The 24,713-nt window shown below is 37.0% G+C and overlaps 1 protein-coding gene and 1 non-coding gene across 2 annotated transcripts in view; both read right to left on the minus strand.

The window, feature by feature from the left end:
• PDE4B (phosphodiesterase 4B) overlaps positions 1 to 23,619 on the minus strand; it is a 508,742-nt gene extending 485,123 nt beyond the window's left edge. The window contains 2 exon segments of the mRNA XM_049774429.1: positions 18,138 to 18,376; positions 23,504 to 23,619. Coding sequence (XP_049630386.1) covers positions 18,138 to 18,376; positions 23,504 to 23,548 — 284 coding nt within the window. The 5' untranslated portion in view covers positions 23,549 to 23,619.
• LOC126012640 (small nucleolar RNA SNORA51) lies at positions 13,069 to 13,195 on the minus strand. The gene has a single exon (XR_007497087.1). It is a non-coding gene; the product is annotated as a small nucleolar RNA SNORA51 (small nucleolar RNA).
• Positions 23,620 to 24,713: the final 1,094 nt, after the last annotated feature.

Below are 24,713 nucleotides of genomic sequence, written 5' to 3' on the forward strand. Positions count from 1 at the left end.
TAGTGCCCAGGATACAAGAGCCCCCCACTGAGTGGGAGAAACTATTCACCCAATACCCATCAGATAAGGGGCTAATCTCCAAAATATACAAGGCACTGACAGAACTTTACAAGAAAAAAACATCTAACCCCATCAAAAAATGGGGAGAAGAAATGAACAGACACTTTGACAAAGAAGAAATACGCATGGCCAAAAGACACATGAAAAAAATGTTCCACATCACTAATCATCAGGGAGATGCAAATCAAAACAACGATGAGATACCACCTCACACCCCAGAGAATGGCACACATCACAAAGAATGAGAATAAACAGTGTTGGCGGGGATGTGGAGAGAAAGGGAACTCTTATCCACTGCTGGTGGGAATGCTGTCTAGTTCAACCTTTATGGAAAGCGTTATGGAGATTCCTCCAAAAACTGGAAATCGAGCTCCATTACGATCCAGCTATACCACTCCTAGGAATATACCCTAGGAACACAAAAATACAATACAAAAACCCCTTCCTTACACCTATATTCATTGCAGCTCTATTTACCATAGCAAGACTCTGGAAACAACCAAGATGCCCTTCAACAGATGAATGGCTAAAGAAACTGTGGTACATATACACAATGGAATATTATGCAGCTGTCAGGAGAGATGAAGTCATGAAAATTTTCCTATACATGGATGTACATGGAATCTATTATGCTGAGTGAAATAAGTCAGAGAGAGAGTGAAAAACGCAGAATGGTCTCACTCATCTATGGGTTTTAAGAAAAATGAAAGACACCCTTGTAATAATAATTTTCAGACACAAAAGAGAAAAGAGCTGGAAGTTCCGGCTCACCTCAGGAAGCTCACCACAAAGCGTGATGAGTTTAGTTAGAGAAATAACTACATTTTGAACTGTCCTAATATTGAGAATGTATGAGGGAAATGTAGAGCCTGTTTAGGGTACAGGCGGGGGTTGGGTGGGGAGGAGGGTGATTTGGGACTTGGGTGATGGGAATGTTGCACTGGTGATGGGTGGTGTTCCTTTTATGACTGAAACCCAAACACAATCATGTATGTAATCAAGGTGTTTAAATAAAAAAAAAATTAAAAAAAAAAATAAAAAAAAAAAAAAAAAAAAGAAACCATCCCTTAAGATTATCATTTTTTCATGAATTGATTATCTTGAATACGTTTTGACTTCAAACATTGCCTTATTTAGTTATGACTACATTTATGTGCCTTTGTTACAGAGTCTCAACTAGACCACTATCCGAGAATAAAACGTGAATCCTGCATAATAAATTAGTTTAGGATGATGGGTAGATTAAGGATAGAGAATATGTTACTAAATGCTGACATCTAGGACCAGTATGTTTGTTTGTTTGTTGACCAGCTTTTATAACCGTTAAACACTTTATGGGGCACAAGAGACATTATTAAACTGCTACCAGAGCTCTCCTGAAATAAAATTCCTCACACATGCTGTATAACTAGGAAAGGACTCTGGGAGACCCTCCTGTTTATTATGTCTCATGCCTTTCTCCTTGAGAAAATGTTCTTGGCAATGTGCTGAGAAGTTTTACAAGTTCCTTCAATTTCTCATACTGTAAAATTTTTGCTGAGATTACAGGACTCCCTTGACTTATCAAAGTCTAACTCCTCTATTAGTAATTCCTTTTACCCACTTCTAGGCATGCATTAGCCTCAGAAAGGTAAGACAGTGTTTGTAGCGCAGTCTTTCCAGTGCCACAATTTCTGGCAATAAACTGTGAACATGAGACCCTAGTTGAGAGTTTTCAAGGTTATCTGCAGATTCTGTGCCCACTCTTAGGGCTCAGCCAGCACTAAAGGCTTCCATTTCATCTACTGTTCTTCTTCTGGTTCATTTCAGGACTGGAGATATTTTTTCCAATTTGTTTTTTGGTTTTAGATCTGCACTTGCTGTGTTTTAGAGGCAATTTATCAAAACTCCCCAGCTACATATTTTCAAATTTTATCTCTTAAAAATAATGATGCTTGGAGAGTATATGGTTCCATCTGTCTTGTTTTAATTTTTCTATTTTGTCACTGTTAAATTAAAATTTTATCCATGATGGGTTTCAGGCATACAATGCTTCAGTACCAATCTCTTCACCAGTGTCCACTTCCCTCTACCAATACCCATTTGCCTCCCACTTACAATCTGTTTCTACAAGAGGCACTTATTTTCTATATAAATGATTGCACCGCAGTTTATAGCACTATCCCTGGTAGGCTCTCTTATATCAAACTTTACCAACTTCTAGCACCACCTCCTCCTCCCTGCTGATTTGATGTTGTCTTCGTCTTTTAATAACATCACTCAGATAACCTATATTCAATGTCAGAGCATATTTGTTTAAATTTTTTATCAGTTATGAATCCTGTAAAGGAAAAAAGAGAAAAGGTTTCAAATGTGTCATCTATTTATTCCTTATGATTTTATTGCACTGATATGTATGTCACTTTCCTAATTTTCATTTAGAACCAATACACTTTTGACTTCAATTTTTGTTTTCCCTTGCCTAGTGCTTCTAATCAAACTAATGTCTTTACTCTTAGGTGACCACAAGCTAAAATTATGTCCTTAGCTATTATTTATATACTTTCTCATCACATCCTCCAAAGATCACTGGATACCTCCCTTCAACTTTATTTTAGAAAGCAGACAAAAATTCGTAATACTATTATGGTAGGGATTCATTCATACATTATTCTAACCCCACACCATCCACTAAAATATTTGTCTAAAATATTCACTAAAATATCTAAATTCTCTTCACCATTATCTCAGGGCACTGTTAATGTTAGGCCCAGAACAGTAGAGGTGCAGCAAAAGACAGTAGGAGTCAGGAGTCCAGTAGAGTTTCTCCAGCAATTCAGCAGTGACCATCCAGCAGGAGCAATCCATCTGAGGGAGCCAGAGGCAGGGTCTCTTCTCTTTACCCAGCACTTCATTCTGGACTTTATATACCCACCCCTACCATCCTGCAGCAGTTACAAGGGCTGGGCTTCTAGTAACTGGTGTCTTCACCCTTAAAGGAAGAGTAGCACACTTATGGCTGGCCAGGGGCCATACGATTCTCTGTTTCCTTATAAGGTGCCAAATAATCCCTCCCCAATGCCCATTCTCCAAACCACAGCCCTTGATAAGCTCAGTTCTACGTGTAGACCAGATCTTAGGTTCTAGTGTCTTCAATCATTTCTTATTTGCATATCATGTTTCTTTACATCAACTTCAGAAACACTTTATGGAAGCCTACAACTCTGGGTATGTTGTAATGAATGGATATTATATTTAGAAAGTGAATTTTTAGATGATTGAGATATATCTTTCAGTATTTTATTTTTAGCCATAATTATTATTTCTTGCCTGTATTTTTATTATTTAAATATATTTGGAGAGAGATATGAACCCCCTCCTAAAAATAGCAATGTTGAAATTCTAATCCCAAATTGTCTGGGCTTTTGCGAGGTAATGAAGTCATGCAGTTATTGCTTCATAGTAGACCAAAGAGATGAGCAGGCTTTTTCTTCTGACACATGAGGACACATGAAAGACTGGCAGTTTATGAACCAAAAGATTATTCTCATGAGAAAAAAATCAGGATGGCAACCTCATTTAGAGTTCCATCCTACAAAACCATGAAAATAAATGTCTGTTTTTTACAGACCACCGAGTTCAGGGTACTTTGTCATGGCCGGCTGAACACTAGAGAGCAGATGAGAAGGCCAACATGTTCTCACTAGGCAAAAAATCAAATTAACACCAGGATTAGGTTCCTTTCTATAGGTTCTTAGAGAAAATCTTTTGCCTTACATTTTTGTATTATAAAATCTCTTATTATCAATATCTGACCAAATGCGTATGCAGGCACACACACACACACACACACACACACACACACACACACACACACACACACACACACACACATGAGTGGGGAAAAAAAGATATTTCTATCCTTTCCATCATCTGAAACCAGCTCCTGAGAAAAGTTTTCTAATCATTTTCCTGGCCTTTTCTGTGACTCATCCATCATTGTAGCTGACTTGAAGGACACTGAAGCATCTTCCTCCAAGCACTTTGTATCTTCAAACTAGCATTGCATTTCATAAAACTGTTCAATAGCTCACCAGCATCTTGGGATAAAATCCAATGTACCTTCAAGGTTCTTGACTGCTGCATCCCACTCTGCTCTCTCCATTATGTAGTTACTAGAACACATTCCCTCCACTTCATCCTTTTTTATGGCTTTATACAACCCAGAAAACCACTCCAAAAACACAATATCTTGTATGTAACACACAAGGCAATTAATTACCTTTACTCTATACAGAACATTATCTTGTCATTTTACCATTGACATCTGATTCATTTATGAGGCTGTAGAAACTGAAAGAAAAGCAAAGATCATAGGGTTGGAGTGATAGCACAGTGCGTAAGGGACCCTTAGATCCCCTGTTCCTGCCAGGAGTATTTTCTGAATGCAAAGCCAGGAGTAACCCCTGACCCAAAAATCAAAAAGAAAGAAAAAGAAAAGATAATATCTTGTTTAGCTTTCAGTTTTTGGTACTAAATGAAGCATATTTTTTCTTTAAATATTGTCTAAAATAACTATGACATTGATAAAATAAGAGGAATATGTCAACCCTTCAACCTATTTAGGAATTCATGGCTGTCTGCATAAATGGTTAAGAAAAAAAGGATTTGGGGCCGGGCGGTGGCGCTAGAGGTAAGGTGCCTGCCTTGCCTGCGCTAGCCTAGGACGGACAGCGGTTCGATCCCCCGGCGTCCCATATGGTCCCCCAAGCCAGGAGTGACTTCTGAGCGCATAGCCAGGAGTAACCCCTGAGCATCACCGGGTGTGGCCCAAAAACAAAAACAAAAACAAAAACAAAAACAAAAAAAAAGGATTTAAAAAAAAGGATTTTGTATAAAGAACTTAAGCTCCATTTAAGATGAAACAAAGTTGAGAGGGAGGTGTAATAGGTCTGGTCGTCTCTGTTGTAGAAATGGAGGGTGGTTAGATGGGGATAAGCATTCCTAGAGAATGTAGGGCACTCTATAATTTGAACTTCATTATAGACACTGAGGATTGAGTACCATATTTTTTTTAGCTTTTTAAATGTGGAGCAAAAAGAAAAGGGGGATGTAGGGAGTCAAAAATGGTCAACTGCGGGGCCGGTGAGGTGGCACTAGAGGTAAGGTGTCTGCCTTGCAAGCGCTAGCCAAGGAAGGACCGCAGTTCGATCCCCCAGCATCCCAAATGCTCCCCCCAAGCCAGGGGCAATTTCTGAGCGCTTAGCCAGGAGTAAACCCTGAGCATCAAACAGGTGTGGCTGAAAAAAACAAAACAAAACAAAACAAAAAAGGTCAACCAACAAACATTAAAATTGAACTTTTGGTCTATCAAGAAACCTTTGGTACAAATCAACTTTGTGCCATAATTAAAATATTTTTGCTTGTTCGCTTTTACTTGACTTAAGGAATAATGCTCTATTGGAAAGAATCTCTCTAATAAAACTTTTAAGATTGGACTCGTGCCCTGAGCACCAAAACAGTTTTGGTCTTACCAGGCAAGCAGGTAAACAAAGAAAGACACAGGATAGAACAGAGCAGATGAAGGCAAGCAAACATGTTTTCAGGAAAGGGTGGAAAAAAAAAAAACTTTCAGTGTGGAAAGGCAACATAAGCAAAAGTAGAATAAGAATGTGTCACAACCTGACCTTATGCTTTAAGGGTGTCTACTGATCGGCAATGTGAATTATCTCAACCTCTTCCCTTAAGGTATCCATTGAATCTTGCTGTGTTTACTAACTGTTCTTAATGTCCCTGTCAACTTAAACAAAAACTCGAATGTTGGGAACCTGGAAACCGGAGTGAGGAGTGACACTATATTGAATAAATGGCCAGCTCACTGATGGCTATCAGATGACCCTAAAGCTCCAACAGTTCTCTTGTGTTCATTTGACTCATTCTCTATAATCAAGCCCGCTGGACAGGAATTAAAGGTGCCCAGCTGACTGGCTTCCTTGTGGCATATTGCCTAACTCACAGATTGTTAAATTTAAATAAATTCAGGAAGGAATTTGTAGTAATAAACTTGTAATAAATTCAGGAAGGAATCTGGGCATTGCAGTTTATAATTTGATGTAGCAAATATTGTGTATTTTCAGTCTGCTATTATTACAGTGAAATCATTATCCATGTAGTAAAGTACTATCCTAATTATTATCATAGAATCTAGTTACTAGCATAAATAGTTCCTAGGGGACTGGAGAGATAGCACACTGGTAGGGTGTTTGCCTTACACGCAGCCAACCTAGGACGAATAGTGGTTCGAATCCCAGCATCTCATATAGTCCCACATGCCTGCCAGCAGTGATTTCTGAGCTCAGAGACAGGAAGGAGTAACCCCTGAGCATAGCTAGGTGTGACCCAAAATAAATAAATAAATAAATAAATAGCTTATAGTTATAGAACCTATACTTAGCCTCTTCTAAATATTTTACCTGCTTGTTTCTAGAATAGATAAGTAATGAGAAGTGGAAGGGATGAAGCATAATCTTATATGTATATTAGATATGATCTCACTGTGTGCCTTGTTCATCAGCAGGTTGCAAGGTTGTTGTACAAGTCACAAACTCAATGTCTGCATGTTTCGGTGGGTTGTTAGGCCTGGTGAAAGCCGAACATATGTGGGTATCATCATTTTCTATCCTCACACCAGCTTTTGTTGAATATATAACATTTGGAGCTCAGTATCTGGGGATACTCTGATCTTTAAAACAGGACTTTGGGATTTTTCAGTTGAAAGATAACACAAAATCACAAAATATTTTTATTGAGAACTTCATCCAACAGAAAACTTGTGGCCATCTGTGGGAGCAATAAGGCCTATTTAAGGCTTCTCAGCCATTGCTTCAATGGCGGAACCTCTTTCTTCCTTTAAAATGAGAACCTTTGACATTGCTTCCAGCCTTTCAGGCAGCAAAAGGTATCCTGACATGTGATTCTCCCTGATGGAGGTGAAAGTTGAAAAAGTGAACATGAGGAACACCACACAGAAGTTAATAGATGTCCAGATAGAAGCATCTTGCTCACATCCCAATCACTGTCCATAGGTAGATGGAGGTGGGAGCCACGCAAACAGAAAACAGTGCAAAAATAGGAAAAGCCTTAAAGAGAACCTGCAGTTGACAAGAGATCTAGAGCATCTTTAAGATATAAACAACTTTTCCTTTAATCTTTGTAGTTATTATTTTGTCAATTCACAATTGAGTTATACAAGCATAAAATTTTAGGGGTCTAGTTAAAGGGGCAGATTTTCAGGTCCTGCCTCAGCCTTTTAATGCCTAGCAGTCACTGCTTTCCATTTAAGAATAAGATTGCCCTATATTTCTTATGTACAGCATAATGTGTTGTTTTCTATGTTGAACTGAAATATCTCTAAAGAAGAGATTTCAAATCTTGTCTGAAGTTTATCTTTTCCACCATGTTCTCCTTATTCTGTTTACAATCAATAGCTTACTGGTCTCACCTTCAAGTTCCCTTATCTACATGTTTTTTGTGTTCAACAACTAAGAAAGAATCTTCGGGTAGGGCACAAAGCCAAATCAGATCCAATCTATAGCATCCCATGTGGTCCTCTGAACCCATGAGGCGTGATCCCTGAGCACAGAGTAAAGAGTAAGCTCTGAGCACAGAAGAATGTGCCCCCCTCAAAAAAAAAAACTTAAAAAGAAACACATACTATACAGCTTTTCTTTTTTCTTATTTACCCCAATTAACTTTCAGCCTCATTCTTCTACTAACAAAAATTCTTATAGTAGTATTTATTATTATCCTTTCTTCTTCAGCTCTAATCTATGCTATTTTATGATCTAATTTTATTCTCTAATATTAATCTGAATATAACACTCTATAAAAAATAAAGTCATGTGAACCTGCCAGCTAAATGAAAGTCTGGCAATGCATGCTAGCAATGTATGCTTCTCCATCTCTTCAGCATTCCCAGTTCATTCTTAAATCCAGTGTATTCTGACACTAATTCTGATAATTATGTTTACTCCTTTTACCAGTGGTCACCAAATCCAATTATCCAAAGGCCTTTTTTCAGTCTTCATCATAATTAAACTGTGCAATGTCTGTTTTTTGTTAACCAAACATTCCCTACAGGCAAAATCCTGTTTCATTTGTAATAACTGTCTATTTTCATTCTCCTATTTTTCTGATTATTCCTTTTCTGCCTTCTCTCGGGCTTTTCCTTCCCATTCTTTGATTCCATGATATTATTTCTTAGAACTAAATAAGTAGTTCAAAATAAACTGATATTGATTACTTTCCTCATACTATTAGATTGGGCATATCTTTCATTCCATCATTTAATTGGAACTGTACTTCTATAATCTCCAAACTATGATACAAAGTATGTCCATAATAGTTATTAAAATATCCAATTTTTCTATTCACAGATAATGTCCACCTAGTATAGCCATTAAATTCACTTCTTCTAAAACCTTTCCCACCATCTTTCCCTTTGTATTTTTCTTCTTGCCCCTCCCTGCCATTATCTTGTCCTTGTTAGTGAAATAACTGTTCACCAATTGAACAAGCAAGAAACAATACGTGGGCCCGGAGAGATAGCACAGCGGCGTTTGCCTTGCAAGCAGCGGATCCAGCACCAAAGGTGGTTGGTTCAAATCCCGGTGTCCCATATGGTCCCCCGTGCCTGCCAGGAGCTATTTCTGAGCAGACAGCCAGGAGAACCGCTGAGCACCGCCGGGTGTGGCCCAAAAACCCAAAAAAAAAAAAAAAAAAAAAGAAACAATACGTGTTCCTGGTTTTCCTCCTTTCACTTTCATTTTCACCAGATTCCCAATGTCACATTTCATAAACCCTCATTCCCATTAACTCTACCCCAAATCACTTACATTTTCCTTTCCTCCCCACTCCCACAGCTGTATCTCTGCCCAAACTTCAATATATATCACACCTCATTCTGAAAGTCTCTTGGCTAAATTTCCCAACTTTCTCTTTCTCTTATCTCTTTTACCTTACTAAAAATACAAAAACAAACCAGAAAAGCCAGTGACTTTAATTTGTAAAAGATAAATACAAAAAAAGTCTCCCCAGCATTGTCTGTGTGGCCTGGGATACCTTGGCACCTCAGAATATGAGCACTGGGAACCCTTGAACTGAAACAATGGCTGTGTTTGCAGAGTCATGGGTTGGGCTCTAGACCTTCTGACCATCACTTGGGAGGTTTCTTACACACACACACACACACACACACACACACACACACACACACACACACACACACACACACACACCTTCAAGCCTCTTTGTGTTCTGATCTTTGAACCTTTTCAACTCTACATATTCACCTTTCACTTAAGCTCTAATTCCATCAAAACTTTCTCACATACTCTACAAAATCAATCATTAATATATCACTTTATCATGATCCTGTTTATGCAATCTCATCTTCCTAAATTATTTCTTCCACCTTTATCTAAGTGAAAGATACCCATGTAACTTTGAAGTCAAGATAAATTTCATCTTCTAGTGTTATTTCTCCCTTGCAAAGAGAGAGAAATTCGTTGTCTCTCTCACCTGCAGTCTAAGTCTAGAACCAATCATATTGTATCATAGTCATTTGCTTACCCCTCCTTTTTCCCCAATTAAGTCTGAGGGTGATAAAATCTCATTCCAGGATTTTCAATACTCTTGCCCTGATGCCCTGGAAACCATTAAACTTTTGCTGTTTGTGACTTTTGCTTCTTTCTATAATATTTAATTGGAATTTTAGTGTATGTTACCTTTCACCTGGGATTCTTTCACTTAGCATTATGCAATAAGATTCTCCTATGTTTCATGGCTTGATAACTTCTCTTCTATTATCTTGCAACATTATTCTATTGTGTGAATATGTTAGAATTGATTTATTATCTGGGTTGGTACTCCCAGAAATGCTCAGCACTTACTCCTGGTTCTGTGTTCAGGGATCACTCCTGTAAGGCTCACAGGACAATAGAGGATTCCCAGGATCAAAAGATGCAAGGAAAATGCTCTATCTACTGTACTATCATCATTCCAGACCTCTATACTATAATTTACTAAGGACATATTGGTTGCTTCCAATTTTTGGTAATTTATTTTTGGTTTTGGGGACATACCTGGGGGTGCTCAGTCTTTGCATTCAGAAATCACTCCTGCCAAGGTGAACCGTATGGGATGCCAGGATCAAACCTGTGTCCATCCTGGGTCAGCTGCATGTGCAAATACCCTACTGCTGTGCTACCATTTTGGTCCCTAATTTTTGTAATTTTTAATATTATAAACATGTAGTGCGATTTTTGTACATATATCAATAATAAGCTAAGTGAAAATCAAGTACCATAATGATTGGGTGACAGTATATTCAGCTTTGTAGAAAACTACAAATTGCCTTGAAAAGTATCTTCCCACTTTACATTCCCACCAGCAATGAAAGCAATAAATGAGAATCTCCACAGTTCTATATGCTTACCAAAATTACTATTGTCAGTTCTTTGTATTTTTGCCATTCTAATAAGTGTGTGGTGGCATCTCATTATAATTTTTAAGTTATAATTCTCTAATGGGGAATGATAAATATATTTTCAAGCACTTTTTTGCCCTCAGTATATTTTGTTTGGTAACTTGTCTGTTCAGATTATAAACCCATTTTTAACTGGACAGCTTGTTTAATATATTGAATAATTTAGGTTACTTGTGTATTTTATATACAAGTGAATCATCAGATATATGTTTTGAAAATGTTTTCTCCAAGTATCTGATCTCTCTTAATACTGTCTTACACAGAGCATAAGTTCAGTAGTTTACATTCAGATTTGTGAATCCATTTTGAGTGAATTTTTATGAAAGGTGTAAGACCTCTCTGTCCAGATTTTTTCCTTTACATTAGACTTACAATTGTTGTAGTATCATTTGTTGAAGAAACTATTCTCCATCGAAAGCATCCTTGTCAAAGATGTATTGACTATATTTTGTGAGTATTTTTCTGGGCTATATTGTTTCATTGATGTAGATATGTTTACTTTGGCCAGTATAATTCTATTTTAATAACTGTATTTGTAGTAAGCTTATGGAGTTAGTAAGTTATGAATCTGTCAACTTTCTTCTCCTTCTCTTCTTTAGTCTGGTGTCTAGAATTTCATTTAATTGGGAGCCACAGCAATAACTCAGCAAGTAGGGCATTTACCTTGCAAGTTTGAACCTCAGCATACCATATGGTCCCCCAAGCCTGCCAAGAGTAATTTCTGAATGCAGAGCCAGGAGCAACCCTGGAGCACCATAGTTATGGCCCAAAGTTTTTTTAAAAAATTAGAATTAGGACAATAGAAAAAAATAGAATTATCTGCCAATATTTACAAAAACTGCTGGAAATGTGTCTTTGTGTTGTGGTAGAGCTTTAGATCAAGTTTAGAAGTACAAGATAATAATTGTAAATATTTCATCCCTGAACTTTTCAGATAGATTTATTTTTTCCTTTCCTTGATTTTTGCTGTAATCAAAATTCTGTAGTTTCCTTACATACATACCTAGCACACATGCTTTATTTTCCCTTTCTTGCAGTATCTTTGCTCAGTTTTGTTTCAGTATTAGGGTAATGTTGATTTTATAGAAAAAGTAAGGAGTTCTATAATCTAAAATAGATTTCTGAAATAGACTGTAAATAGATGGTATTATATCTTTTTTTAAATGTTTGATGAAACTAACCAGTAAAAATGTCTAGGCTAAAAGTATTTTGGGAGGTTAGTTATTAATATTTTAATGTCTACTGATAGACATTAAATAAAAATTATAGATCTCAAATTTAAAAGTGTTTAATTAATAAGTTAAATAAAATATAGATCTCAAATTATTTATTAATTTTACATGATTAATTTTACTTAATTAAATTATCATATATAGTATTTAATATGGTTGTGGGAATCAAGAGTAGCAATTTCTCGTTTTTGAAAGTAGTAATTTGTGTCTTTTTTTTATTTTTTCCTGGTTAATCTAGCTAGATATGTATCAATATGATGGATCTTCCCAAATATACTACTTTTTTTTTTTTTTTTTTTGGTTTTTGGGCCACACCCTGTGACGCTCAGGGGTTACTCCTGGCTATGCGCTCAGAAGTTGCTCCTGGCTTCTTGGGGGACCATATGGGACGCCGGGGGATCGAACCGCGGTCCGTCCTAGGCTAGCGCAGGCAAGGCAGACACCTTACCTCCAGCGCCACCGCCCGGCCCCCCAAATATACTACTTTTGATTTTGTTCATTTTCTTTTTTCAGTTTCACTTATTTTTACTATAATTTTTATTGATTTTCTTTTGCTTGCTTCAGTCTTAAATTTTATCTTTTTCTTCTAGTTTTATAAGCTAGAACTCAGTTATCTTAACTCTTCTTATCACATACCTATACACATATATTATGCAATAAAATTTCCCTCTGGGTACTGTTTATGTTGTATCCCAGCACTAATTCTAATAGATTCTTTTGGGTCCTTAAGATGAGAAACTAGTGGATTTGGTGTAGGTCATCTTCTAATTGCAACTTTGTTTTGCAACAGTAAGCTTCCAGAAATTCCTCAAAATCCCCAGTTAAGGAACCCCACTGCTCCTGCTCCAATAAACAAATCTTACGTTGATGTTCACCTGTCGCTCTGGATTTGGTTGTTTCTGTCACATCAGTTCTCTGATGGATTCAGGGAAAACTATTCAGCTGTTTTCTTGTATAAATGAGAATGATGCCTTCCAAGTTCTTTGCATCGGTGCCACATTTATTTTTACATTCAGATAAAGTAGCTAGAAATACTTGCAGTAAACTGTTGGAGAGATAGTACAGATAGTTAACTCCAGTTCAATCTCTGGCATCACATATGGTCCCCAGACCACAGTTAGAAGAGATCCCTGAACACAGAACCAGAAGTCAGACATGACCATCTGTGGGGAATAGCACAAAAATAAAACAAAACAACCGAAATCAAGGTTTCCAAGTTATATATGTTAAAAATACTAATATTTTTTATTTTTAGTCCCCCCCATTCATAGTACAGACCAGGCAAAGGGCCTGGTTTGAGGTGTATATGGGGAGCATTTACTGTACCTCCTCTTCTATACAGTCAGTGTAAAGAACACCGCCTGTGGTAAGCCTTATCTTTTCTTTTCTTTTTTTTTATTTATATATATAAAATCCTTCACCAGTGCGACATTCCCATGACCAATATCCCAAGTGTCCTTCCTCCCCACCCACACTGGCCTGTACTCTAGACAGGCTTTCTCCTTCCCTCATTCAGTCACATTTTGTTATGACAGTACTCAGTGTAATTATTTCTGTGACTGCACTAAACAATGTGGTGAGCTTCATGTCGGGAGCTGGACCCTCCAGTCCTCTTCTATTTTGTCACTGAGAATCATTACACAAGTGTTTTTCATTTTTCTCAAAATCCATAGATAAGTGAGACCATTCTGTGCTTATATGGAGATTTCTCCAAAAGCTGAAAGTTGAGCTCCCATAGGATCCAACTATACCACTCCTAGGGATGTATCCTAAGAACACAAAAATACAATACAAAAATCCCTTCCTCACACCTATATTCATTGCAGCATTGTTTACAATAGCCAGATTCTGGAAACAGCCTAGATGCCCCTCAATAGATCAATGGCTAAAGAAACTATGGTACATATATACAATGGAATATTATGCAGCCATCAGAAGAGATGAAGTCATGAAATTTTCCTATACATGGATGTATATGGAATCTATTATGCTGAGTGAAGTAAGTCTGAGGGAGAAAAATACTAATATTTTTAAATGCACAGATAATAAAGAAGAAACTAGCTGCCAGTGGAAATTACACCATGTTGAGTGCTAATAATGAAGTTCCCCAAGAGCTCCCAAGAATGAAAAATGAGCAATTCTAAACTATTCAGTTTATAGACTACCATACTAGCATTAAGTAAGTGCTAAGTATCAGTGATTTGCCTCTTATATGTATTATATACATTTTTACTCTCATTATACCTCAGTAAAGTAGGTAAAGCCACCTCTATTGTGTATTTATTAAAGGTTATGTGGAATGAAGAAACTCACTCTGAAAATTACAGGATAGAAGTCAGCCCAACATCTTGGACTCAGACACTTTCAAGCCCCTTTTTTTAACCATGGTAAATCAATCAACTTTCCCTATATTCCAGACATTTTTGCAATTACTAGTTCCTTCTAACAGTGAGCTCTCCCAAAACAGGGCTAAATGTACATACATATTTTCCTATTTATTGAATTAAAATGTGTTTATATTCCTTCACTAACTTTAAAATCAGTCTTTATTGTACAGAGTCCCATATTTGTTAGATGTTAGCACATTTGTCTAGATCAAGGTCAGTCTCACCTCATTATAAGATCCAAAGCAGTTGTCAGAGCAAGAATCATGTCCCAGGATCCACCACTAGTCTAGAACATGAGTCATCAAACTATCTTGCAAACCAAATCTAAGATTCGATTCGATTAGATTGGATTAGATTAGAAAGGCAAATAGGAAAATAAATTGCCTTTTATTATTTTAGTGGAGCACATATATACTTAGTATTCATGCATCAGTGGTAAATAGTAAAACAGAGACTATAGAACTCACACAGTCAAAAAATATCCATCATGACAATCTTTTACAAACAAGTTAGCTAATTCCTAATCTAGCTATGAAGATTGGCTTCATATTTTCAGTGGTCTAAATGACAGTATAATTCTTTCTTTCAAGTGATCGTGGACTACACTCCTCACCTCTATAAACTGATAACAAGTTGATGGTATGGATGATAGTTTAAGCCAGCATTTTCACTTTTAAATCAAATAACCTTTCAGGAAGATTTCTCTGTAACCAAGTGCACCAAGTTTTCACTTCCACTTATACTGAGCCTCTGCAATTTAAACATTGTTAATGATATCTTCATGCATATATTGTTTCAACACCACACCCACCACCAGAAGCACAATTTCTTATAATTAGTAACATTCCAAAGGAAGTACTTTTAGTGGATGCATAGAACTGCTTTTAGTTGCATATATTTTTTTAAATTGAATTAGTGACTAATACTCTCCTACCTTAAAAAATACAGGTAATTGAAGCAAAAGAGATGTTATGAATGAATTATTAATCTATGTTGCTAGCTGACTGCACAATGTAAATTCTCTGAATAACTGCCAACTTATCCATTTCCCTTTTGACTACTGACATCCAACAAAATGTTACTGAGACTTGAGATGTGGCTCTTAATTCTCATTACTGAATAATGATCAAGAGAAAAGAGACTAGAATGTGTAGATTATCTGAGAAATGCTTTTATACTGTTAGGCATATTATAGAAATCACTACATTTAATCATCACAAGATGAGTTTTATTATGTTTTGTGCACAGAACTTGTAAAATTTAGAGAGGTAGACAAGTTGGCCCAAATACCAGAGAAAATTGTATGCTTATCCCAAAGCAACAATTCTGCTATTTCCAAATGTCCTTAAGTAAAACCAAACTTTGCAAGGTACACTATATAGAGAAGGAGTAATACTGGAATGGATATATCACCAACACCAGCCAAGGTCAGATTCTCACAATTCTAGAATTCATCCCTTCAGTCCCTAAATTATGAGAAATTGACTTCACGTGATAGCAGGGACCATCAGGTAGCTCAAGAAAACACATACCAATTGGTAAGGAAGCATTTCAAGATCGTAACAATAATACAATAATACAACTTGTAAAAGCCAACTTTTGTGTGTACAAAAACTCCTTCCTACTCACAATCACAATAAGACATCAAATCTGTGACCGGGTAAAAGTATAAACAAGACTAATCACTATATAATTAGATATGGGTTAAGGGAACATCATGCAATTTTAGTTCTCAATTTTGACTCTGATTTCTCTCCTGTCAATTTGGATAAACAAATGATGCAAGTCAATGCTTCTCAAATAGTTACCTCATTTTCCCTTGAATATATTTACAAGCTTCTCTATTTCATTCATATAACTATAATACTATACTATCAGGAATTCGTCATTCAATGAGCAGATATAGACCTACTATCCACCTTCTAATAATTTGAGAACTCATTATGTGAGAAACATATACAGGTCACACTGCAAATAAAACACAGAGTTGGGTATGGAAGTTTCTCTGTGGTCAGGAACACATGCAAAACAAATGCACAAAATTAAGGTTGAGCCTTAGCATCACATCAGTCCTCAGAGCACCACAAATTCTGTCTTGGAAGGACACTGAGAATATCCTGATGTGGCCTTAGAGATTCCCAGTCATCACGAAGATGGCTCTGTAGGTCCTGGGCACCACAGGGCACTGAGTAACTCCACAACTTTAGGAGCCAACCCAGTTGGCTCAGTACTTCTGGGAGTGGAATCCAGGCATCCTGAGCACTGCTTGAGAGACAAGCCCTCCCCACAATAAAAACAACCAGAGAGGGGCCAGAGTGATAGCACAGCAGTCGGGCATTTGCCTTGCACGCAGCTGACCCAGGGTGGACCTAGTTCAATCTCTGGTGTCCCATATGGTCCCCGGATCCAGAAGCAAAAACAAACAACAACCAGAGAACTTATTGTTAAGAATTCTATGAAAATAATACTACACAACAATTTAACATGCTTAGTCCTTCCTAATAAAGCAGAAAGGAATCCTAAAAGCATCACATTAATATATTTAAGCAAAAACATAGAAACATATTTTTATTTTAAAGTTAAAATATTTACATCAATAGATCATTACTGGAAAATATTTTACTTAAAGAAAAGTATTAATTAGTAAATATATAGTACATGTATAAAACAATACCATGGCACAATTTTAACTACTGTTATAAGGTCATCTGTACTTAATTAACTTCCTAACATTTAGCTAAAATTTTCTCTGAGCAATATATACTGTGCAGAACAGTCTCAGAATCTCCCGGCATACTTCTTTTTAATCCCTATTTGGAATTACAATGAAGTGCCTTATTTTAGAGATAATCACAAATATTCATAATATAGGATGATAACTTAGGAGAGCAGAATAATTATATGGAGATTGGAGCAAGAAGAATACTGTCTAAAGAATAGTTATTTTAGCTATCCTGATATGATTTTGCTTTTTAAATTAAGGTATATAGACACATATGAATAGGCCCTCCTTTATAAAAATAAATCAAAAGCAGAAATTTTCTTTCCTTTGATATCAATAAAATGCACCTTACCCTTCCTCAACAGGCTCCTTCAAACTTAAGTAGTAAAACTTTTTGGTAGAAAAATAAACTTTTGTATAAAATATAATTTGGGGAGACTGGAGTGATAGCACAGCAGGTAGGGTGTTTGAATTGCATGTGACTGACTATGGTTGGATCCCTGATATTACATATGATCCCCCCAAGCTTGTCAGTAGTAATTTCTGAGTGCAAAGTCAGGAGTAACCATTGAGAGCTTCTGGGTGTGGCCCAAAACCAAAGAAAAATATTTTTTAAAAATTAATGTTTTTTTGATGGACCAGAGGGATGATATAAGGAGAAAGGTCTTAAGTACCACATCTGTATTCCCCACCCTCAGTGCTGCCAAGTGTGACTTCCCTAAGCACAAAGTTAGGAATAAGCTTTGAGCACTACTGGGTGCAACCCAAAAATAAACAAACTAAAGATAGATAGATAGATAGATAGATAGATAGATAGATAGATAGATAGATAGATAGATAGATAGATAGATAGATAGATAGATAGATAGATAGATGGATGGATGGATGGATAGATGGATGGATGGATGGATGGATGGATGGATGGATGGATGGATGGATGGATGGATGATAGATGGATAGATGGATGGATGAATAGATGGGTGGATGAATGGATAGATAGATTGATTGATAGATGAATTGATAGATTGATAGATAGATTCATATATATTGTTTAAAAAACTCATCTGGCTACCCAGCGGGAAACAAATTATCAAAATGTCAATAACTTTTTGTGATTCTAAAGAGAACTAACATGAGAAGTCTAGGAAACCATATGTGATGGAAGCTGACAATAAAACTTAGAACTCATATTTTACTTGGAGGCTACTCACCACTCCTGGCTCACAGTGGTTATCGCGATGCTAGGCAGTGTCATTAGAGGCAGTGTGGTCGGTCTGCAGATGCCATCTCCCTCGGGGGTCCTTGTTCTTTCACTCTGTCTCTGGGACAATGGTGGCAACTGTAAGTTTCCCGAACAGCACCTTCTCCCTCTCCAGAGGTCAATCCCAAGAGTGTTACTGGAAGAGCTGTAGGATTTACTCAAGCTGCATTCAAAATAATCTTTAGCATTCTGGAGAGACCACAGGGAAAGGCAAGGAAGAAAAGGAAACACAGATATTTTACAATAATTCACAGTGGAATAAAAGAAGAAATTAAACGATCAAGCTGTCACCATGAAGTGTCAAATTATGGTCTCACAATCAACCATCAAACATTTACATTTAAAGCAAAAATGAGTGAAAGGACTTATTCCTAAACATTAAAAAATATCAGTAGGGGCTGGAGAGATAGCATGGAGGTAAGGCATTTGCCTTTCATGCAGAAGGTCATTGGTTTGAATCCCAGCATCCCTTATGGTCCCCTGAGCCTGCTAGGAGTGATTTCTGAGCATAGAGCTAGGAGTAATCCCTGAGCGCTGCAGGGTGTGACCCAAAAACCAATATATATATAACATATATACATAATATACACATATATATTCGTAGTATATTTTTGGTTCTTTTGACAGTAACTAATATTTACTGGTTATAAGATGTGATTTTAATGCCTTTCTATTTTTTGGTCTTGGTTTTGTACACACATGGTTATGATCCAGGTCATCTTTGACTCTGCACTCAGGAATCACTTTAGGGAACCATGTGGATGATGGTGATTAGAATTCCTGTCACTGTAGACAAGGCAAGTGCCCTACCCACTGTCCTTATGGAACTCTGATTCCACAAGGCTTCTTTAATCGTCTATCTTTAAAATACTTTTCTTTCTTTCTATTTCTTTTTAATTACTAAAATGAAAACACAATTAAAATTATATGTTGGAACAAGCAAGGGAGTAGACTAGCTAAAGTACTGAGTTTCTTGTTAAGTGTTTTAAAACAAAAGCATTTTTGTTTTTTGCACAGTTAAATCTAGATAATTATGACTAAATCACTGTTCCAGTTCTTATTTTTTTAAAAATGATCATCTCTAGTTTGTTTTTTTAAGACAAATTACAAAAGAACTAAAGAATAGTCTGCTTCATCCAGTCCAAAACTGACTTGTCTTGTTCAATGCATGTCGTAAAGCTGGCATGAATAAAATGCTTGTGATAAGATAAATACACAAGGCCTGAGCCAGTGATACACTTATTTATCCTTTATATCGTTGACTCGTTCCTGGCACTGTTATGAGTCTGCAAACAGCCTCTGCCTGGTATCCCATTCACACCAGAGCAAAGATGGAAAAGGTGAGAACTCAACAAATGGACAGTGATTGCAACTTAGAGTTTAAAAGTCATAACTGTCATCCTCTGCTCTTGATATAGAACAAAGAAATCCCTAACACCAGGTTAAGATCTTTCATCTGAAGTTATCTGTGCATGAAAAAGATAGTTACGTCCTACCTGACCCAGGATAAAATTTTTCTAGGGACCAGAGCGATGGTACAGCGGTAGTGCATTTGCCTTGCACATGGCTGATCCAGGACAGATAGCAGGTTCAATCCCCAGGCATCCCGTATGACCCCCCAAGCCAAAAGTGATTTCTGAGTGCAGAGTCAGGAGTAACCCCTGAGCACCACTGAGTGTCCCTCCCTCCAAAATTAAAGTTTTCTAACCTTCATTCCTCTACCCACCCTGATTTTATTTAACACAAATATCATTAACAAGTTTCAGGGTCTAGCTAGGTTAATTCAACAAATATTGGTCTATAGAAAAGACATTCTGGGGGGCCGTAGAGATAGCATGGAGGTAGGGTGTTTGCCTTGCATGCAGAAGGCCAGTGGTTCAAATCCTGGCATTCTATATGGTCCCCTGAGTCTGCCAGGAATAACCCCTGAGCACTACCAGGTGTGACCCAAAAACTAAAAATAAATAAGTAAATAAAAAGACATTCACTATACTGCTTAAGAAGAATATAAGGGCACAACAAGGCATTTCAACTGTTCTTACAAATCACATATTGTTTTTCTGATCTGCAAAACACCACATTTGACAGATAACTGGGTATAAAAAGTCTAATTTTTATCGTCTCACAAACCCACTGGAGCTAAACTATAGTTCATGATATTGACTTCAGATTTTGGAATGCCATTTATTTGAAATTCAGTAGAAACACAATTCAGTAACAATCAATTTTTAGAATTTTGATTGGTCTATAATACTTTCATTGATAACTGATCAATAACTTATTATTTGACATCCAATGTAGGTCAGTCATCTACTTCACTGATAGGTGTGTACAAGAAATAAGAGGCTAAGGGGGAAGTTTAATGTACTTTTTTCTTTCTCCAAAGATCAATAGACAGTTTAGGAGGCAAAAGGCCTAAAGTCTTTCTGAATAAATCCAAGAACCAAAGGCTAGAACTTAAAAACATAAATTTAGTTCTAAATAAGCATGTATAGAAAGTAGAGATTATCTGCAAAGCTAAGTCATTAGTATATTATTTGCCCTCCTAAGCCAGAAACTCTGTACACAGAAGGAAAAATAAGAGTATTATTCAATAAAATTATCAACCACCTCCATAACATCATAATAAACTTGATGGAAATTTTTCTCTTTTTAAAAAGAGAATTATGCCAGCTAGGTGAAATTATAGTAAATTAACCAACTGGATACTTACTCGTGTATGTTATTTAAAAAGTAACAGTCATACCTACCACAAAATACTCCCCACACTGAATTTTCAGATGTGAAATTAATCTTTGATTTAAAATAACTTGTGTTAAAAGACCTTACTTCAGTGAATGTGGAAATGCATTTCCACATAAGCACAGAATAGCTCTTTTGCAGACATTAAGCTAAATAGAGAAAACATTAAGACTGTTTCAAGAAGCACTCATTCACCTATGCAGTTACTCATAATTACCTCAAACTCTCAATTCATATGCAAAATTTATGCACTGCTCCCCACAAATTGCATCTACAGAGGCAAAATCTAATTCAGTAGCTTCTCAGTGATTGCATTTGTGATCTTGTGCTCATTTCCCAGCTTTAACCAACACGGCTTAGGTTGTTTCTACTCATCAATGATAAGGGAAAATGAAGATTCATTGGACTATTACCACTGAAAATCACAAATCTCCAAATGTTTTATATTGCCTCAAATTTGTCAGGTCTATATGACCCCAGGGGAAATAAACTAGCATCAGATAATCCACATGTTTTAGATAATCCTTTTGTAAAAAGAACACTCTATTTTTGCTAATATAACTCCAAAAGGTTATCACAAAAGAAATGCTGGAGTGAAAATCTGAACTGAGGTCGGGGAGTTTGTGGGGGAAGGGAAGAGATAGACCAATTCCCCAAAGAACCAATCCAATTTCCCCAAAGTAATGCAATGATGAATCCTGAACTATACCAAGGAGAGGCATTAGTACTTGTCCAGCCTTTGTCACTATTGTTTTGTTATGTCTTTTGTTTAGTCTCTTCAGTCATTTCTGGAGTTTGAATAAATGTTTCATCCTTCTCCTTAGAATTCAAAATGAGAAAATAGGATTAGGCATTTCTACATTTCCAGAATACTGATATGTAAATTTCAGTGGGGGCCAAAGTTTTCAAAATCTCAAAAACAATAAATAAAATAGGTAAAGAATCGAGTGACACTTGGAGTCTTGACTAAATGTGAGGTTGCTCCATAAGACAAAAATAAAAGTGATTTTATATATTTTTAAAAGGCTAATGAATGTTGGGCCCAGAGAGGTGACATAAGTGATAAGGCATCTGCCTTGCACGTTCCTTTGGTCCCCCAAGCCTGGAGCAATTTCTGAGCGCATAGCCAGGAGTAACCCCTGAGTGTCACCAGGTGTGGCCAAAAAAAAACAAAACAACAAGAACAACAAAAAAGGCTAATGGATGATAATGCAATACTTAATAATTAATGAATTATTATTAATGATGATATTTGCCTTGTATGCAATCCACCTAAGTTCAGTCCCTGGCATCCCATATGGTCCCCCAAACACTGCTATGACTGAATCCTGAGTGCAGAGCTAGGAGTATCCCCTGAGCATCACCAGTATAACCCTCCTAAAATTTACTTTTATTTTTAAACATTAAAAAATATAAATTTTAGATCATCACTGTCCAGTTGAAATATAATATAAAACTCCAATAAAAGTCGATGTATTCCTTTAAATATTTTGGAAGCCACATTTAAAAGTTGCAAAATTGCTTCTACCAGCATATTTTACTTCATCTCAGATGTTCAAAGACCATTTCAAACTGCAATCTACACAAAAATTTAGTAAAGCATTTTCCATGGTCTTTTTATGTATAAGCTACATACTTAAAACCTCGAACCTTTAGAGCCTCTCTCTTCAGACAAGCACTTAACAGTCACAAGTGGTTCAAGGATACTATGCTGGACAATGCAGATCTGGGTTTAATGATCCACTTTGATGGAACAATTGAGCTATTAGTCACCCAGAGGAGGGTAGGAAGTGTGGGAAGAAACATGGCATGGCCAAGAACCACACATATTACTATGATGGCAATAAAAGCTCTTTCTCCTTCCCCTTGCCTACTCCCTGATTCAAGGGAATGAGTAATAAGTGGAGGAGGGGGATTCTGGAACACTGGAAAGTCCTCAGAGAACTCAGTAGAGTAGTGCAGGTAGGGGGACTTCTACAGATTAAGGTGTAGGCAGACACTAACAGGGGTCCTCAAACTTTTTAAACAAGGGGCCAGTTCACTGTCCCTCAGACTGCTGGAGGGAGGGTCGGACTATAGTTAAAAAAATAGATGAAAAATAGTCGGCTGAGGGCCATAGTTTGAGGACTCCTGCCAGAGACTGGAGGAGAAGTCAAGAGATGGAGAAAAGGAGGGGAGTGAGGTGCACATCGCATACATGCGCACTGTGGGCCCGGGATATTTGGATAACAAAGCAGGACAGGCAGCAGTGGCAAAAACACTCAGCAAACTAGATAAATATCCTTAGTGGGCCACATGTCGTTTGAGGACCCTTGGACTAGAGGAGCCAGTGCTGGGAATGAAAGCCATGAAGTTCCATCTACCCATCTCTGAGCTGCAGACAATACAAAGTACCTACTGTGTGCCTCGCTGAATGGGAGGTCTAAGAGCTGACAGCATCTAGTCTAAGAAACTCCTAGTCTCTGAGAGGCAGCAGGAAATTACCAGCCCTGCTTTAAAGGAAATCAGAGAGTGACTCTTTATTGGACAGGAAATGTGGGATGAATGTGTCACATTCAATTGGAGTGAACTTACATCATCAGCCGTCACTGTCATCACACTCCTGCTCTTCTTCATCATAGAAGTGAACACAGTCTCCTCCTAGGGTGTGTTTGGCTGGAAATTCCGTGTAGCCTGGCTGGTAATTTTTAAGACCTGTAGGGTGGGGAGAGAAAAAAAGAAAATAAAAACACAGCTTGGTATCCTTAGATAAGTACACCTGGGTTGTTTCTCTGTATCCTTGCAACAAACATTGGAGTTTATGTAAGTTTATGCAAGATGTAAATATCAAAAGGTCTCATGTGACCCAGTCAATTAATCTGAAGTGTAGAGAAAAAAAAGAGGTTTATCAGACAAGATAAAAACGTAATAAAATAGTGACAAGCTATTTTTTTTGGGGGGGGATGAGAAAAAAGGAAGAGTGGATAATAAATAGGCTCCCAAATAAATAATGATCATGAGGAATATAGAAATAATATAGATTTGTCAATAACTTTTTACTTAAAAATAACTTTCCTGTAAAATATTTCACATGACCTATAGTACAGTATGTAGAAATATTATTAACTTTTTTTTTTAATGAAAGAGATTCAGAAAAGCAAGTTGACCAAGGTGAGACAGAAACACAGGAGACTTCAAGTTTAAGAATTATGACCTCTTGGGACTACTGTCAGAGTATCTAACAGAAACCAGAATGAATTCTGAATTTTCAGAATTGAACTGGAAAAAGATTTACTATAGAAATCATCAGCTCCCAAGAAGCATTAGTCCATCTGGAAGTTCTTTCAGATCCTGGTCTCACACATGTCCTCCTGCCTTCTCGTGGCTGAGCTGAAGACGTTCCTGTGTTTTCTCACTCTATTCACTGAAACTCTTATTTCAGGCCTGGTTTGAAAAGTCTGCTTCTCGAACATGAAGATATATATAGATTGAGAGCGTGATGGAATTGTAGCTATGTGACTAGGAATACTAAGTAGTGGCATTGTACCATCACCCAGGAAACCAGGGTTGAATTTCTAACACATAATTTGCCTATATTATGCAGTACTTGGCAGCCAGACTGACAGTAGATAAAAGTGGGGGGGTGGAAGAAATTTCACCTTCCTAGAGTGTTCTAGGAAATGAACACACAGGCTTTCAGGTATTTGCTTCAATACCAAGGAAAGGAATTTTCTCTGAATACAGAGAGAGACCATTGCACTCTGGAGTTCTAATGCTGGTCAAACAGAAATGGACATTCACAGGC

Source organism: Suncus etruscus, chromosome 6 (assembly GCF_024139225.1).
Source record: "Suncus etruscus isolate mSunEtr1 chromosome 6, mSunEtr1.pri.cur, whole genome shotgun sequence".
NCBI lineage: Eukaryota > Metazoa > Chordata > Mammalia > Eulipotyphla > Soricidae > Suncus > Suncus etruscus.